The 17,761-nt window shown below is 51.8% G+C and overlaps 2 protein-coding genes across 9 annotated transcripts; one reads left to right on the top strand and one right to left on the bottom strand.

The window, feature by feature from the left end:
* Positions 1 to 205: 205 nt before the first annotated feature.
* Positions 206 to 7,907, bottom strand: PPT2 (palmitoyl-protein thioesterase 2). Of its 8 annotated transcripts, none has more exons than XM_082413796.1 (9): positions 7,019 to 7,896; positions 6,321 to 6,514; positions 5,922 to 6,075; positions 5,360 to 5,455; positions 5,163 to 5,270; positions 4,280 to 4,363; positions 4,076 to 4,160; positions 1,197 to 1,251; positions 206 to 1,016 (listed from the first exon to the last, which is right to left on the bottom strand). In XM_082413796.1, the coding sequence occupies exons 1-9, from the start codon at positions 7,155 to 7,157 to the stop codon at positions 873 to 875; spliced, it is 1,059 nt and encodes a 352-aa protein (XP_082269922.1). In that variant the 5' UTR covers positions 7,158 to 7,896; the 3' UTR covers positions 206 to 872. The 8 variants fall into 8 exon arrangements, with proteins under 8 accessions (XP_082269922.1, XP_082269921.1, XP_082269927.1 ...); XM_082413795.1 differs by having other exon boundaries at positions 6,321 to 6,536; positions 7,023 to 7,896; XM_082413801.1 differs by having other exon boundaries at positions 6,321 to 6,536; positions 7,432 to 7,896.
* Positions 7,908 to 8,379: 472 nt separating this feature from the next.
* PRRT1 (proline rich transmembrane protein 1) lies at positions 8,380 to 11,887 on the top strand. Its single transcript, XM_082413803.1, has 4 exons — positions 8,380 to 9,440; positions 10,355 to 10,890; positions 11,251 to 11,436; positions 11,614 to 11,887. Exons 1-4 carry the CDS (start codon positions 9,422 to 9,424, stop codon positions 11,788 to 11,790), a joined length of 918 nt encoding a protein of 305 aa, XP_082269929.1. The 5' UTR covers positions 8,380 to 9,421; the 3' UTR covers positions 11,791 to 11,887.
* The last annotated feature ends 5,874 nt before the right edge of the window (positions 11,888 to 17,761 follow it).

Below are 17,761 nucleotides of genomic sequence, written 5' to 3'. Positions count from 1 at the left end.
CAGGCTGGGACAGGAAGAGAATTGTCCTCAGCAGGAAAGAACCCGCAGAGAATCAGGAACCCACACAGAATGGGCATTGAGAGAGCGGAAACACCAAGGGGGTCCCACCCCAGACCAGGCATCCGGGCACCCGAGCCTCAGGCTCTCCATCCCCACCCTCCTTGGGGAGCCAGGTCTCCCTCACCTGGAAATGAGTCAAGCCAAACTGAGTAAATGGAACTTTATTTCCATAAATACGGGGGTAACACCCATTCAAGGGTAGCTAAAAGAGGGGCTGGAGCCTCAAAGAAACTGGGCTCCCCAAGGGCACCCCAATACTGAACATAGGGACTGGGGGATCCCCAAACCTGAGATGGGCCTCACAGGCCACAGATATTCCCCAACACTGACACTTCAAGAACGGAAATGTCCCCATAGGGGAGCCTCGGAACCCCACTCTCATGGGTGGTCCTTCCTGGGGGTTGGGAGGGCTCACAACAGGGGAGTTCAGACGAACAGCGAACATGGGGAAAACAGAAGCTAAAAATGTCCTGAGTGGCCTGGAAGGAGACCCCTGTGGTGGGCAGGGGCTGGGTCCTCCGTCTCCAGCCAGAGACGCGGAGCAGCAGTAGGAGCAGCCATGAGTTAACCCGCTTTCTCACTCGCCACGCTTGGCCTTAAGAGGACGGGAGAGCTCGGAGCAAGCCCCAGACGAGAGGACACGAGATGGCGGAGACCAGGATTTGTCGTTCACAGAGGAGCGGAGGAAGGGGCCCTGGGAGCCCTGGTTGGTGGGGGCAGTGGGGGAGCAATGAGGTGGTCACGGGCACACCAGGGCCTGACATCCAAGGCTACCACTTGGTCTCCGGGCTGGGGGGTTCCTGAGGGATCCCTCAGGAGAGCCAAGGTTCAATGCAGGTCTCATAAAGGGTACGGTTGGAGTGCCAGGCCGTGTGGGAGATCCCAGCCACTGGACACCTCACTATGGCCCCCCGAGCCAGGAGCGTCTTCAACCCAAAAGAATCCCGCAGATAAACCTTCAAGGTGGGCAAAGGGGCATGGAAGAAAGACATAGGGAGGACAGAGTAAGTTCCTGCTCATGTCCCAGACCCCCTCCCCACAGGGTGAACCTTTCAACTCCCGTGTCAGTGGCAGAGAGAGCCACAGACAGCTGGGACAGTGCGCGCAGAAAGGGAAAGTAATTCCAATGAACTCACCAGTTGCTCCTCCATCTCCAAGACCGTCTCATTTGCATCATAGAAACCAAAGAAGCTACAAAAAGATTGGGGGGTAAGGGGGAGGTTATCAGGAGAGCTGGAGAAAATCAGGGTGGGCTAGGGTCCTTCAGGAACTCATGGCCTGTTGAGGACACAAGCAGCAAGGAGGACACTCAAAATACCAATATTTAACTGGGTATCATGTACCTCATGAGGTGATGCACTGAGGGTACAGCATCACTTCTGCAGAATTCCCATCAAAAATGCATAATCTGAATCTAATCATGAGGAAATAGCCAACAAACCCAAACAGAGGGACATTCTATAAAATAGCTGGCTCATACGCTTCAAAAATATCAAGGTCGTGTACAAAGACCAAGGAAGTATTCCAGATTAAAAGAGACTAAAGAGACATGACAACTAAATGCAACACGGGATCCTGGGTTGGATCTTGCACTGGATTTTTTTCTATAAGGACAATTGGGAAAATTTGGATAAGGTCTACAGAGTACTGTATCAATGTTAATTTCCTGATTTTGATCATTGTATTGTGGATATGTAAAAGAATGTCCTGTACATAGAAAATAGACACTGACATACTGAAGTTTTCAAGGGTGAAGGGATATCATGCAACCTGCTCTCAAATGGTTCAAACACATACTCCGTACATATATATGTGTGTATATGTATATATGGAGAGAGAGAGAGAGAGGGAGGGAGAGAGAGAGGATGCTAATGTAAACTCGGTAAGATGTTAACATTTGGGAAATCTAGGTGAAGAGGATACAAGATTGCTTTGTACCACTTTGGTAATTTCTTGAGTATGAAATTATTTCAAAATAAAAAGTTCTTAATTTTTTTTAAATTAAGAATATTTAACTGGCATGGGCACTGAGTGGACACAGGCCATAAATAACTGAACAAATGTCAATATGGGCTATGGGAGCAAAGAGGAGAGGCTACTACCCTAGTTTCAGAGCATCAACAAAGGCTTCCCAGCGATTACCCTGGACTAAGGAAGGCTGTCCCAGGCAAATGGAACAGCAAGAGCAGCACAGAGGTAAGGCACAGCTGGGTGCGTGGGGTGCTGGGTTGGAGGCCTGGAGGCCTTGTTGAAGGGCTGGATTTCATACGGTAGGAAAGCAGTAGGGGCACAAAGACCTGGATTTAAACTCCGGCTCTGCCACACACTCCCCACTGTGTGTGGTTGATCATGTTGCTTATCTTCTTTGCCCTGTATAAGAACACCTCCTTTGTAGAGAGGAAGCAAAACATTGTGGTTAAGTCAGACAGCCTGACTTGACCACTTAGTAACTCTATGAATGTAGGCAGGTTATTTAATCTCTTTGTACTTTAGTTTCCTTATATGTCAAAAGAGGATAATAGTAATTACCCTATAGGGTTGTTGTGAGAATTAAATGAGCTTTATTTGAAAAGTACTTAGAATAATGCTTTGGGACATAAAAGGTGCTATATAACCTTGAGCCATTATTATCTTCACAGGATAGTTTGAAATGAGATAAAAATAAATCCCATCTCTAACTATTATAAGGCATGTTACTCATTCACTTAAAACCTTCCAATGTGTTCAATGTGTCTCATTCAGAATTTTCAAAAATCAAGGGCCATGGTTGCCAGGGGCCAGGGAGTGGCAGGGATGAGGGAGTTACCATTCTTTAAAGGGTTATGGGGTTTCAATTTGAAGGAAAAAAAGGTTCTGGAGATAAATAGTGGTGATGCTTACACAAGAATGTGAATGGACTTGATGCCACCGAACTATACACTTAAAAATGGTAAAATTTTATGTTGTGTATATTTCAGGAAAAAAAGGGGGGGGGCTTACTTTGCCCCACAAAGGCTTTCTGTAACTGGCTCCCTGCTACCTCTTTCACCTCCTCTCCCACCCTCTCCGTAGCTCCCTGCACTGTAGCCATATGGGCCTCTTTATTCCTCAGACATGCCCCAGGGCCTTTGCAGGTGCTACTCCTCTCCCCTGGGTTGTTCTTCCCCCAGTTTGATCACAACTCTTTCCCTCACTTCCTTCAGTCTCTGCTCAGATGGCAACTCTTCCAGAAGGACTTCTCTGGCCACCAGCTAATATAGGCCCTGGCCATCCTCTAATCCCTTCCCCTGCCTTATTTTATCACCACTTGGCATATAGATTTACATTTATTGTCTGTCTCCCCCACAAGAATGTAAGCTACATAACACCATGGACTTCTCTTTCATTTACTACTGCATCCCCAGGACCCAGAACAGTGCCTAGGCACACAGAGTATTTGTTGAGTGACTAAAGTAGATCAGGTGACATTTCAGATCACTCATGATGATCAAAGGCAGGCACATAGTGCCATGAAGCCATGGATTTTCCTGAGGAATAGGATAGAGGGGACGAGGCTGGAGGCTATTACAGTAGTCCAGGTAAGTAAAAGAGGTGGTAGGAAATGTGATTACATGGCATATGGAACTATATACACGTACCAATGTCATAGTCCTGGTTTTGATATTGTGCTATAGTTACATAGGATGCAACCATTGGGGGGAACTGGGTGAAGGATACACGGGACCTCTCTAAACTATCTTTGCAGCTTCCTATGAATCTGTAAATATTTCAAAGTTAAAAGTTTTTACAAAGGGGGGTTGGTAGGGATGGAGAGCAAGCAGACTCTACCTAGTAGAGTCAGCAGGGCTTAGTGACTGGCTACATATAAGAGGCTAGGAGATGACTCCCAGGTTTTGGTCTTGGGTGACAAGATGAATGGAGGGTAGCGGTATTAACTGAACAGTGGAAGGAGCAGGCCAGTTTTAGAAATGAGATAAAGATTGGTGGGGGCTGGGGTGTCCTTAGCCAATCTTCAGGCCACACAGTCCCTTATTACCTGGACTGCCAGGGGGTAATGACACCATCATCAGGGCCCCCAATCAGCACCAGGCGGCCCACACGAAGAAAGTTCTTCCGCCAAGCTGCAGGGTGGGAAGAAGAGAGCCTGAGTCAGTCACAGGGGTCAGGCCAGGTTGGAGAGGGGAACACAGGGGGTCAGAGAAGCAGAAAATGGGACCAGGGTAGGAGCCTGGGGTCTTACCAGTGGCATTGGGATGGTCTCTTTCCCCATTGATCAGGGCCAGGAAGCTGCTGGCATTGAGGTACAAGTCATCATGGTGGGGGTCTGGGTACAAACAGCAGTTAGAAAGGTTGTCAGAGAAGCAGGGAGAAGAGGCAAGACCAGAGGCTGGAAGACCAATCAGGAGGCTAAAGTAATAGACAAGGCGAATAGTAATATAATAGTAGCCATAATTGTAAACATAATAGCAAACATCTTTTTCTAACACCTACTATGAGCCAGATACTGTTCCAAGTACATTACATTCATTAATTTATTTAATCCTCATAACCACCCTATAAGGTATGTACTATATCATTATACAGATGAGGAAAATTGAGTCACAGAAATGTTGAGTAACTTGCCCAAAGTCATGCCGCAGGGCCAGGCTTCAAACCCAAGCAGTCTGGACCCAGCAGTATCCATGGTCTTAAAAACTATACCAGGCGTTTGCAAACTGTGACTCATTAGCCAAATCCAGTTCACTGCTTGTTTCTGTAAATAAATTTTATCGCCAACACAGACACACTCATTCATTTACATACAATATATGGCTGCTTTCACATGACTGTGGCAGAACTGAGTGGTTGTGACAGAGACTGTACGGCCTGCAAAACCCAAAATATTTACTATCTGGCCCTTTAAGGATACAGTCGGCCAAACCCTGCAGCAGGCTATACTCTCTAAGGCAAATAAGGTGATACACATAAAGCATTTTGAACAATGCCTGTTCACATAGTAAGTGCTCAATAACGGTTAAGTTATCATTATCATTGCTGTTGGTTATGGTAGAGGTGGGAGCAGCAGGCCCTATCCTCCAGGATGCCCTTTCCATGGAGGCCCCAGTTTGGCAGGTCCTACTCACCATGCCAGTAGTTGCAGATGGAGAATTCCTGGCCCCAGGGGCTATAGCAGATGCGGTAGAGGTTAGACCTCATGGAGGTGGGGAACAGCCACTTCAAATAGTCCGTGTCTGGCAAGAGAACAGCAGTGCCAGGTGGCTCCAAACTTGTGCCCTCAAGACTCAGGGCCCCCCCTATGGAGCCCACAGTGCCCACTCACCTCCATACTGTCCCATCTGTGGAGAGGAAAGAGAGATGAAAGAATCCACATTGTGTTCATCCATCACAGAGAGCAGTGCCCGGCATACCAGGCCCCCTGCAGGCAGAACACCACATTGGGCAGGGACTTAGGGACAGCCGGGCCAACATTGCCCCCCGTCCACACCCCACACACACACAGTGTACCTAAAGGAAACTGAGGCCCAGAGAAGGCACACACCTTGTGTCAAAACATCCACGTCATGTACGTGACAGAGCCAGAATTCGATACCGGGTGTCCCAACTAACTGTAGGGTGCTTTTTACTGTCCCACTACCTTTTGTGTCCAAGAACCATGGGTAATGGGCAAAGAAAGGGGCAGCAGTGCAGGGAGCCTCCCTCCCACTCAGGACACACACAGAGGTAAGACCCAGGTACTGAGGGAAGTCAGGAAAGGAGGGCTCAAGTATCAGGGCTCTGGCTGAAGCAATGTGGCTCAAAAAAGGGAACACTAGGCAGTGTCCCTCAGATAAGGATCAAGCCTCAGATAGGGCTTAGGAGCTGGGGTGGGGGAGGGTGCCTACCCTGTGAGTAGCAGATGAGATGCACCCCTTGAGGGGCCTTTGCCATGATGGGGGCCACAGCCTCTCGGAACCCTTGCACCTGTTCCCACAGGGGCCGCAAACTCTCTCTCCCATCGAAGAGATCGAGCACTGTCACCACAGTCCCAGGGTGTGTCTGTGGGAAGGGGGCAATGCCCCAACCGGGGATGGACGATGAAGCCCCTCCACACCGCCCCCTGGCCAGCGCCCACATGCCTACTGTGCCCTGCTAGAACCAAGGATCTCTCGTCCCCAGACTTTCCCCACGCCAGCACCAGCTCCCCGAGGAAGTTGGCAGGCCCAGCGTTCAGTTCCCCATTCTCCTTCCCCAGCCTCTGAAGACGCCACCAACGCCCCACAACCGTGGGTCCCCTGCCAGACCTCGTTGATGTATTCCAGCAGGTGGCGGAAGCTGTACGAGCTGTCAAAGAGCCCATGCACCACGATGACCGGCTTGTAGGAAGCCCGATGGGGCGCGGGGGTTGCGGGCAACAGCAGCAGCAGCAGGAATGGCAACAGGAGCAGGAACCCCGCCGGGGGGAGCCGCAGCCCCGGGAGCCCCAGCATGCTCCCGCCTGAGAAGGGGGCGATGAGGGCCTGTGAGAGAGATGACAACACCCCCTGCCTTCCGAACAGACGCCGGAAATCAAGCCTCCCCTGCCCGTTCCCACACCAGGTCCTTGTCACAAAATATCCTACTATTACTCTAGTCCTCTCCCCACAAACACACCCCCCAACCACATTGTAGACGCACTGACGCTCACCCAAGCCCTGTCCCTAACTCAACGGGGACTCTGTCCCCAGGCCAGCATCTTCCTAATGCATCATCCCAGCCATGCAAGACCGGGGTTTTGCAAGAAAGACCCCTGAGCAGCAGCGCAGGACCCCTGGAGAGTGCAAACTCCCACCAGGCCTGGGTCCGTGAGCCTCGCTCTGCCCTCTGTTTACTTCCCTGCAGCTTGGAACCCACGTGGGGGAGGGGAGGGGTGTAAGGAGAACGCGCGCAGGGGAATGACCGGATGGGAGAGGGGAGGCTGCTCAGGGTCGCACTCAGCCGTCACGTCCGGGGCTTTCCCTACCAACCGTGCCAGTGTCCCCCGCAACGCAGGCCGGAGACTGGAGGGGCAATGGAACAATCCATTGCGCCCAAAGAGCGGGGGAGGAAATAGGTGGAGCGATCCATTTAGACCGGCGGGGAGAGGCAGAAGCAGCAAACATGTCCTGGGAATTGAGAGACTGCCTCTTCAGTCCCTGCGGCAGCAGCGACCCAAGGGTCCCATTTCCCGGCCTTGATTCGCCCTACTTCCCAATTCAGGCGTCCGGCTCCGCAACGGAACACGGAGTTCTCTTTCCCCAAGGAGGCGCTGGGAGAACAGACTGGGGAAAGGCAGTCCTTCGCATTTCGTCGTCCGTCTGATGAGGGCTGAAGGTAGCCCAGGCGGACCCTACTCCTAAGCCCCTCCCTCCCGCCCGCGCCGGATCTGCGTCTTACAACTCTTCATCCTGAAGTGCGTGTAGTGCCCTTGTCTCCAGAGTCACGGAGAGCCCTCGAGGCCCCTCGAGGTAAAAGTGCAGCTTGGCCCAGTTTCTTCTGCCCTACTCTACTCCGGGGCCCATCTGTGACACACACCCCCCGCCCCCCAGAGGCGGAGGGCCCCTAGGGCAGCGCTGACGGGCTCGTTTGCTTTCGGATGAGTCTTTCCACCAGAGCGACTCCACAACCCCGCCCTGAACTTGGAACTCCTTGTGGGCGGCTCCTTACTCAGACCTTCCCACCCGGTCTGGACTTCTGAACTCCAGGCGTCCCGCACCTCTCCGCCTGTGACCCCTACCGATACCCAGGTGCCCGGGTTAGGGCTTTTACTTAGCATTTAAAGACGTTTCCCTTGATTTAAAAAATAAAAAAAAAAAAATCGCAGCTTCTCTGAATTCCTCTCTCTATTCACAAGGTCTTTGCCAGTCTAAGTCTCTCCCAATAAAACCAACTTTCGCCCCGAGTTGTGTAGAGGAGGGGGTGGCGGTAGTGGGTTAGGGGCTCACGCGAACGCCTTAGAAGCCAGAGTGAGCGGTATGGGGCTGTGATCTAAATCTCTGGGGCCTGGGAATCGCCCTGGCAAGCGCCTCTCTTACAGCTCTGTCGTTTCTGCCTGGAGTCGGAGGGGAAGGACAGAGCTCCGGAGAGCGACTGCCTCAGACGGGGGCCGGGAAGTACTAGTCTAAAGCGGGAAGGTGGGGTGGGTAATAATGACTCCCAGTTACGTTTTTGCAAAAAGCCCAACTCTGGTCAATCTTGGCTGACTGCTGATCTTCAGCCCCCATCCCCACGTACAAGCTCCCAAGATACAATAAGCAAAATAAAAAGACTGCAGTTACTGCTGTGCCCCCAGGTCGACTCAGGCAATGGCGCTGCGTCTTGGCGGGGGTGGTGGGTGGGTGGGATTTCAGGAATGGATCTGAACACTGAGGGCCCTGGAAACCCTAAGAAGCCCAATAAGTAAAGGGGGGAAGGGGGACCAAGCACGTATTCCCAAACCGAGCTGCCAGCAATGAGCAGTTGATCCATCCCCTCCTCCCAGCGGGCTTCAGCTCCTTCATCCTGGAGAGGAAAGGTATCTATATATCCCCCAAGCTTCCTCTTCGTCCTACCCTGCAACCCCCAGCCCCCAACACACCACAGGCCTCCTACCTCTGAACTGCTATAGACCAGAGCCTCTCACTTTACCTCTCGATTCATCCCAGGCCAGGGTGGCAGGTCGAGGTCATAACCCTGGGAACTTTTCAGGCCATGGCCGGCCTCAACTCTGCACACGGTTTTCTCTCTCTCTATATTTTGTTTTGTTTTGGTTTGTTGTTTGTTGTTTGTTTGTTTTTGTTTTTACGGTTCTCTCTCATACAGTCATCTCTCCTACAGGGGGAAAACTAAGAGCCAAGGATTTGGGAGAAGATCCTGAGATCTTACAGAGACTCTGAGGGAAGCTGAGGAGGGGGAGGCCTGACTGGGGTGAACAAGATCCAGATGGAACTGGGGTATTGAATCCACTGAGCACCTGCTCGCTGCCTCCCACAATATAATCACTACGGCCAGTCTTGGAGGGGAAGACTCTGGAGAGTTCTTTCTCCCTCCTTCCTTCCCTTAGTACCACCCGCGTTGCCTGGTCTTGCTTGCCTCCCAGTTTCCATGACAACTCCAAAGGAGCCCAAACTGGGGGCTTGAATGCCGGGGTGAGAGGAGGCGAGATGTAGTCCAAAAGCGGAGAGAGACCGAGTGGGGATACGTCTGGAGGTTTCCCCCTCCCTCGCCTCGGTCCCTTTAAGCTCCCCCCCTCCCTGCTTTCCCTCCGCCCCCCGCCGCCACAGTCTTCATCTCTCCATCTCTGCGCTGCTGCCGGCTGCGCAATCTGCGCACCCAGACTCCGGTGCTAGCCAGGGACCCTGACTCCAGACTCCGGTTGCACGGATCCTGTCCCAGCGAGACAGCAGGCATGTCATCCGAAAAGTCAGGTAGAAAACAACAACAAAACCTCCAGCCCTCTCCAGTGTCTCCTGACTCTCCCCCCCCCCCACCTCCCTTACCCCTCCCTAGCGGTTGGTTCTGTTTCATTCCCCTTGTATCCAGCTCTCCACACCCCGACCCCCAAACCCCCTCCTCTTTTTATATCCCTCCCTTCTCTTCCTTTCCTCCTGCCAGTCTCAGCCTCAGTCCGTTGCCAACAACATGGGTTAGGGGGGCAGGTTAAGAGGGTGAGGGAAGTACAAGAGTGGAGTAGCATCAGCCAGGTACTGCATGGGTAGCATCACTGCAAGTGACAGATGGACAGATGACACTGGCTCGCATGGAGACATCCAATGGGGAAATATGGAGAGATGATCAGATGGGGCTTGCCAGGGGAGTAAAATCCAGAGGACCCTTCTTTAATCTGTCCTAAAAGTGGTACTGAGACTCCCAAAGGGACTAGGGAACCCCCTCCCCACTGAAGGAAGGGCAGAGAGGAACATGTTATCCTACATGTGTTTATACAACTGTTGAACTGAGCACATGTTAACACAGTGTTGCATGTCTACACACGTGCACACACAGGGCTAGCTCGCATAGGCTAGCCCAAAGGCAGCCATAAGCCAAGGAGCATATGAGTTTGGGTCTGCAGGTTAAAGCTGTGTGCCCATTGCTGAAGAAGGGAGAGGAGCAGAAGAGAGTTATGACCTCAAAACTAGATTGAAAAACGGGGGCGGGGGGGGGGGAGCTGATGGCCTAGATACAACCTCTCTGCTGCCCCAAGAATGAGAGATGGCTTCTCACCCATCTCCTCTCTGTCTCTCCCATTATCTTCCTCCATCCCTGACCCTCTGTGTCTCCCCCTGCCCCTCCTTATCTCGTCTGTCTTATCTCTCCCCACACCTCTGCTCACCGCCCCCAGGCCTCCCCGACTCAGTCCCTCACACCTCTCCACCACCCTACAATGCCCCCCAGCCCCCGGCCGAACCTCCCGCCCCGCCCCCACAGACAGCCCCTTCCTCGCACCATCACCACCACCACCACTACCACCAGTCTGGCACCGCCACCCTCCCGCGCTTAGGGGCAGGGGGCCTGGCTTCCGGGGCCTCCGCTCAGCGCGGTCCCTCGTCCTCCGCCACCCTGCCGAGGCCTCCACATCACATCCCGCCCGGCCCGGCCGCTGGGGTACCCCCACCCGGCTGCGCTACCTTGCCCCGCATGCCACCCGACCCTTACCTGCAGGAGACTCGCTTCGAGGGCCCACTACCCCCGCCGCCACCCGCCGCCGCCGCCCCGCCCCCGCCGGCGCCCGCTCACACTGCCCAGGCCCCGGGCTTCGTGGTGCCCACGCACACTGGAGCGGTAGGCACGCTGCCACTGGGGGGCTACGTAGCCCCCGGTTACCCCTTACAGCTGCAGCCTTGCACTGCCTACGTGCCAGTCTACCCGGTGGGCGCGGTGAGTACGGCGCGGACAGGGGCCTGGGGGGAGGGGGGGATGGAACAGGACCTGGAATTGGGGACACACTGGGGGCTGGTGGGATAGAGAAACAGGGCCAGGGGACCAGGCGGCGTTCTGGGGCCAAGGGAGAGGAGAGACTAAGGAAAAGCCTGGGAATGGGGGTGGGGGGACGGGGGGGAGGGAGTGGTCTGGTGGTCAGCTGGAGTCAAAGATCAAGGCCTGGCAGGGGAAACAGCCTAAAAGTCCAGAGGAGGTTTGAAAGAAGGAAACAACCCTCTTTCTCTGCCAGACGTGGAAAGTTGGTGGGCTCAAGGAGGGTAAGAGTGACGTCCTCTCCCCACAACCTTCCTTCCACAGCCCTATGCCGGCGGGACCCCGGGGGGAACGGGAGTAACCTCCACGCTCCCCCCACCGCCCCAAGGTCCAGGGCTGGCCCTGCTGGAGCCGAGGCGCCCGCCCCATGACTACATGCCCATCGCGGTGCTGACCACCATCTGCTGCTTCTGGCCTACGGGCATCATTGCCATCTTCAAGGCAGTGCAGGTGTGTGGGGGGTAGGGTGGGGGAGGGAATGGAGGCGGAGTATGGAGAGGAGGGCTCACTGGGTCTTTCTTAGCCCCAGGGAGTGTTGGACGTTTTGGGGAGCACCTTAGAGGGAGGCTGAGGCGTGCGGCCGAGGTAGCAGCTCTCTGATCTGCTCTCCCCTACCCTCCCCCGCAGGTGCGCACGGCCTTGGCCCGCGGAGACATGGTGTCAGCCGAGATCGCTTCACGCGAGGCCCGGAACTTCTCCTTCATCTCCCTGGCCGTGGGCATAGCCGCCATGGTGCTCTGTACCATCCTCACCGTAGTCATCATCATTGCTGCACAGCACCACGAGAACTATTGGGATCCGTAAGGACGCCTACGGCCCGGCCCCACTCTGCGCCCCTCGACCTCCCAAGCGCGTTTTGCCGTCAAGCCGCGGATCCAGCGGGCGCCCTGCACACCCGCTTCTGGGGCCACCGGACTTGGTTACATCCTAAACTAGGCCTCTACGGAAACTCTCGCCTTGCGAGCACGCTCCGAATCCAGTTCCTCAGGAACCCCGCCAAAACCCACACTAACAGGGACGCCGCTTCCTGGGATTCCGGCCAAATGCCGGACCCCTCAGTCGCTCCAGGCCCCCACCCCCTCTAAATACAGCGCCCCCAGCCGAACTCCCTCGGTCACTGCTCCCCAGCCTGGAAACTTGTCCCTAAAGCCCCGCCTCCTGTATAGGCTCCGCCCCGGCTCTGATAAAGCCCCGCCTCCAGGTCGGCAGGCTCCGCCTTCTTTTCCTTCCCTGCGGGGTGATTCAGTCCGGTGATTGGGTTTGTGGCGCCAGGCCTCGCCCGCTTACTGACAGACTCCTCCCCTTCGCCCGGCGCGAGAGCCGAGCCCCAGGGTAGCCACGCCCCCACGCTCACTCTCATTTTTGCGAGTACAGTTCCGTTTCTCCTCCACCTCATCCCTGCCTCTTTTCTTGCTAATCCCGGAACCTCTGTCTACTTTTGATTTTTTTGGAATGAGATCTGGGAGGTTACCGGTTTCAGAACCTTCACCGTGGGATGAAGATTACGTCCCCGTTCTCTGTAAATACTCCCTTCCTCCTATCCCAACTCCTGGGCAGCCGGGCAGAAGGGAACCTAGGGTACAAACCTTCCAGTGTCCGGAGGGAGCCGGTCCCTCCCCGTCCCCTCGGTAGTCCTCACCTTGTTCTGATCTGTGTGTGAGTGTGTGTGTGAATTTCTGAAAGCCAATATTAAATAGATTAAGTGGATTTATCACCCGCAACTCCGAAGACTGCAGCCTTGCAAAGACCCTGCTTTTTTGGTTTCCCCTTTCACCTTTCCTCATCTCCCCTTCTGGGGGCGTGGGGAAGGTGGGGGAAGAAAACTGACAGAGACAAAAGTGAGAGGAGACAGATTCCCAGGACACCAGAGAGACAAACACAAATACGGGGGAAAGGGGCCTCCCTGGGAATCCTACTGGGGAAGACCTTGGGATCCATCGTTGGTAGGGATTTCTTTACCCAGAACACCTTTTCCACTCCCTACCAGACTGGGCTTAAGGCTTTGGAGAGGGAAGATTTACAAGCAGACCCAGGGATCTATCCCCAGAACTCCAGGAAGTCAGGAGGAAAGAAGGCAGACCATTCTGAAAAAGATGGCCAGGGATAGGGTGGCATGGGGCAGGGAAAAGATGCCAGCTGCCCATAGCTCTTCCTGCTTGCAGGCTGAAGGGTGGCAGACAACTTGGATTAGCCCTACTTGGTGTGTTGTACCAGTGTAGGGAAGGCAAAGGGAGCAAAGAGCTGTGGGAGTCGGGCTGCTATAACAAAAATACCATCACTGGATGGCTTATAAAGAACAGAAATTTACTGCAAGTCTGAGATCAGGGTGCCAGCACGGTCAGGTGCAGGCCCTCTTCCGGGTTGTAGACCTCTCACTGTATCCTCACTTGGCGAAAAGGGTTAGGGAGCTCTGTGGGGTCTCTTTTATAAGCACTAATCCCATTCATGAGGGCTCTACTCTCATGACCTAAGTACCTCCCAAAGGCCTCACCTCCTAATACCATTGTATTGCACATTAGAATTTCAACATATGAATTGGGGGAGAGGGGAGGGCACACAAACATTCTGACCAAAGCTGAGTGCCAGGGAGGAAGTCCATAGCCTCTCAAGTCTGCCTGGGGCTAGTTGCTCTCTCCTATCCTGAGGTCAACCAGGAGACCTCTTGGGGAGGGGGAGGGGGCACAAGCGGTGGACTTGGTATCTTCAGTTGTACACCTGCAGGACAGGGTCCTATCCTGTATTCCATGCAGGATACTGGTGAGACATCGTCGGAGACAGCAGGTGTGAACACTGAAGCTCATGAAGTTTATAATCTAGACGGAAAGCCATGCACTGTGATAGGAGACATGGGATGAGGATGGGATGGAGTATGGAAATCATGGGTTCTCCTTTGGATGTTTCAGGTTTCATGTGCCTTCCTTACCCACTTTCGTGAAAAAAGAACTGACATCTGCAGCTTGCATGTCCTCACTACCTACTCACTTTCCCCCTGCTGAATAGGGTGTATTGTTGTCAGAAATGTCTTTCTTTCATACCCACTGCTTCTTAACCCTTTGAAATACGCTTCAATTCCCAACTCTACTGAAATTGTTCTTTCAAACAGTACACAATGACCAAAAGTTACCAGGAGCCAAAATCAATGGCATTTTCACAGTACACTGCCTCTCTGAACCCTCCCACGTTTGTCCCTTGACCCTGGATTCCCCACTTTCCCAGGTTCAGGGACATGTTATCTCCTCCCCTCTACCTATATGCACACCTCAAGTCATCCCTCCTCCTCTCTCCTGGCCTGTTTTTTCACCTCCTGTGCCCTAAGTGTCTATATCTGGATTTCTTTTCCCTTCTCTGAGAATTTCCCTTGAAAAAATCTCATCCACTGCAAACTCAGACGTCATTTGTAACCAGATGCTTCTTTGCTACAGACTGAACGTTTGTGTTTTCCCAAAATTCATATGTTGAAGCCTAATCCCCAATGTGATGATGGAGCATTTGGGAGACGATTAGGTCTTGAAGGTAGGCCCTCATGGATGGTATTAGTGCCCTTATAAAAGAGACTCCAGAGAGCTCTCTTGCTCCTTCCACCATGTGAGGACATAGCTAGAAGAAGGCTGTCTATGAACCAGAAGGAGCTCTCACCAGACACTGAATCTGCCAGCACCTTAATCTTGGAATTCCCAGCCTCCAGGGCTGTGAGAAATCGATTTCTGTTGTTTATAAGACAGCCAGTTTATGGTATTCTGTTACAGCAGCCCAAGTTGACTAAGACATTCTCCAACCTATGTATTTATAGGCAGACATTCTTCTGGTGCCTGTGGAACACGGCTGGTTGGACAATGCTGCTGGTTCTCTAAACTCAGCAGGTTCCAAACCAAACAGATGAAATGCCACTGAAAACCTGCTTCCCTACCTTTGTAGACAGCACCATTTCCCGGGCGCCCTTATCTGAAAATGTGACGCCTCTTCCATCTCCTTCCTGCCTTTACTTTTGGTGAGCTGTCAAGCCCAGTCAATTCTGCCATCACAATGTCTTTTGAATCTGTAACTTTTTCCCAACTCTTGCTGGAAAAATGACCTCATCTAAGATTATTGCAACAGCTCCCCTAACAGGTCTCCCTCTTTCCTACCTCTCCCTACCCCAAGTCTCCCGTGACACTGCTGTCAGATTATCTTCCCTAAATACACTTCTCATAGCCCCTTAACACACTGCTCAAAAGCCATTCAATATTCCCTATTGTTTACTCACCTGTTTATAAAATTTTAATCTGGCCTTCAATCTCTGCCATAATTTGAAATCATCCAGCTTTCTCTGGAACCAAACTGTATTATTCATCATTCCCACTTCAGATCTTTACCCAGCTGTTCTTCAAATCTAAGACCTCTTACTCCAATCTCTGCCTGTTACAAACCAAATTGTTTTGCTGCTTGTCATGTGTTTCAGACCACATCTAAGCTTTTGCTCATGCTATTCTCCTTCCCTTCACATCTGCTTCTTCACTTGGCTAAAATGTACCTATCCTTCAAGGCTCAGATCAATTGACCCCTTCACTCCAGCAGGAAGGAATCTCTCTCTATTACAGGTTGGACTAAAGCAGTGGGTTTCTAAACATAGCTCCAGGCATTCCTTGGAGCCATGATTTTTACCCCTGGCTGTACATTATAGTCATCTGGGGAGCATTTAAAAATCCCAAACCCCAGGTCGCATCCTAAACCAATTAAATCACAATCTCTTGAGACTCAGGTGTCAATATTTTTAAAGACATCCCCAGGTGATTCCAAAGGTCGGGATCCCAGCCAAGGTTGGGAATCACAAGCTTGGAGGCACTTTAGGGACCGCCGCAGAGAGGAGAGGCCGAAAGGTGTGGCTTCAACCAGAGCAAATTTCTTTAGCAGAAAGTATCTGGGTCTAAAACATACCCATCGTTCACTTTATCTGGATTTTTTCCCATCTCTTCCCGCTGAGATCTTGATGTACTCACCTTACCTTGTCAGCTACTTGAAGACAGGAGCCAAATCTGGCTTATCTCTGGTTTTCAGACCCTGACAGATAAAACCTCTTCTACCAATCTTTGAACTCCATTGAATGGAAAGGAATTAAGCAGAGAAAGAAGTGAATGAAAATGACTTCTCCAAGATCTCATCACCTCACTCAGATTCCTCCCTCGGGAGGCGTATTCCAATTCATTTCTCCTCCTACCTTACCTCAACTCCCTCCAAGAGCAAGGATGCCCGTGGCTCTTGTCCTCCTATCAACAGAGATTCCATCCTCCAGGAGGAGAGTCTTTGGACCCTCTAACAGCTATTGGGAGCCCTGATTCCCCCAGGATTCGATTCTGGTTCATCACTCTCTTGTTGAATCCTCAGTGAAGATTCAGTATCTAGCTTACTGCCTTTCTCTCTGCCATCTACCTCTACCATTTCATTATTTTTGGTGGCTTCAATATCCACGTAGATAACCATACAGCACCCTCGTCAGTTCCTTCCCTTCCTCACCTCCAATGATGTTTCCCCCCTCCCCAGCCACTGTCTCCCTGTGCCACATCTTTGAGACTTGGTTACCATAAATAATTGCCTCCCCTCCAAAATCTCTTCAGTCTTTTCATGTCACCCCTCCTCCTTCACCTAGTACCCCTGTTCCAAAAATTCTTCAACCCCACCTGGACCTCCCATTCATTGACTCTCTCACTCTTCTTTGCCGCTAGATACCCTCATTTTTTACTTACCTCAATACCTACTCAATACCTCAATACCTACCTCAATAGCAGATCCCAAGTTTCAACACTGTAATTGCCTCTCAGGCCTTGCACTGTATTCTTGGTCCCTCTCCCTTCAACACATTTTATCCCTGGTTAAATCCAACTCTGCCTGCACCACACCTGCACCCAAGAGCTGAATGTGTCTGGGGGAAAAACACACAGTCATACCGACTGGTCTCACTTCCTTTCAGCCTTCAGTGTGGCCTGCAGGCCTGCATTTTCCCACATTCCCCAAATCTGAGACCACAATTTCATATGATGACAACCTTTCTTCCTATCTCAGTGAGAAAACAGAAACTCTCAGAAAACAACTTCCTCTTGGTCCCACCCCCAAATTTCCCAGGCCACCTGCATCTCTATTGAATTCAATGCCTTCCCCTTGTTACTGCAGAGAAGCTGACCTGCTCACGGTCCCCACCCCATCTGTGCACTGGGATCCCATCCCTTTTCACCTGCACAGAAATGGGACTCTTGAAATTATCCCCTATCTCGCCCACATAATCAGCTTTCCCCTCATTACTGAAACATTCCCATCACCATACAAACATGCTGCAATAATACAGCTCATGTTTGAGAAGAAGGGGAAAAAACTCTTTTTAAAAAAAAATATATATATATATATATTTATTTGGCTGTGACGGGTCTTAGTTGCCACGTGCGGGATCTCCTTTGCGGCATGCAGGATCTAGTTCCCTGACCTGGGACTGAACCCAGGGCCCCTGCATTGGGAGCGCGGAGTCTTAACCACTGGACCACCAGAGAAGTCCCAAAAACTCTTTTGCTACTCACCTATGTAGTGAAAGCACAATGTTCAGAATAGTGGTTACCTCATGACAGGAGGAGAATTCTTCTGTTTTTCAATTTTTTAATTGAAATATAGTTGATTTTGTGTTAATTTCTGCTGTACAGCAAAATGATTCAGTTATACATATATATACATTCTTTTTTAAATATTCTTATCCATTATGGTTTATCATAGAATATTGAGTATAGTTCCCTGTGCTATACAGTAGGATCTTGTT

Source organism: Balaenoptera physalus, assembly GCF_965194825.1.
Source record: "Balaenoptera physalus genome assembly, chromosome: 11".
In the NCBI taxonomy this organism is placed as follows: domain Eukaryota; kingdom Metazoa; phylum Chordata; class Mammalia; order Artiodactyla; family Balaenopteridae; genus Balaenoptera; species Balaenoptera physalus.
This window is presented reverse-complemented; position numbering and strand designations above follow the sequence as displayed.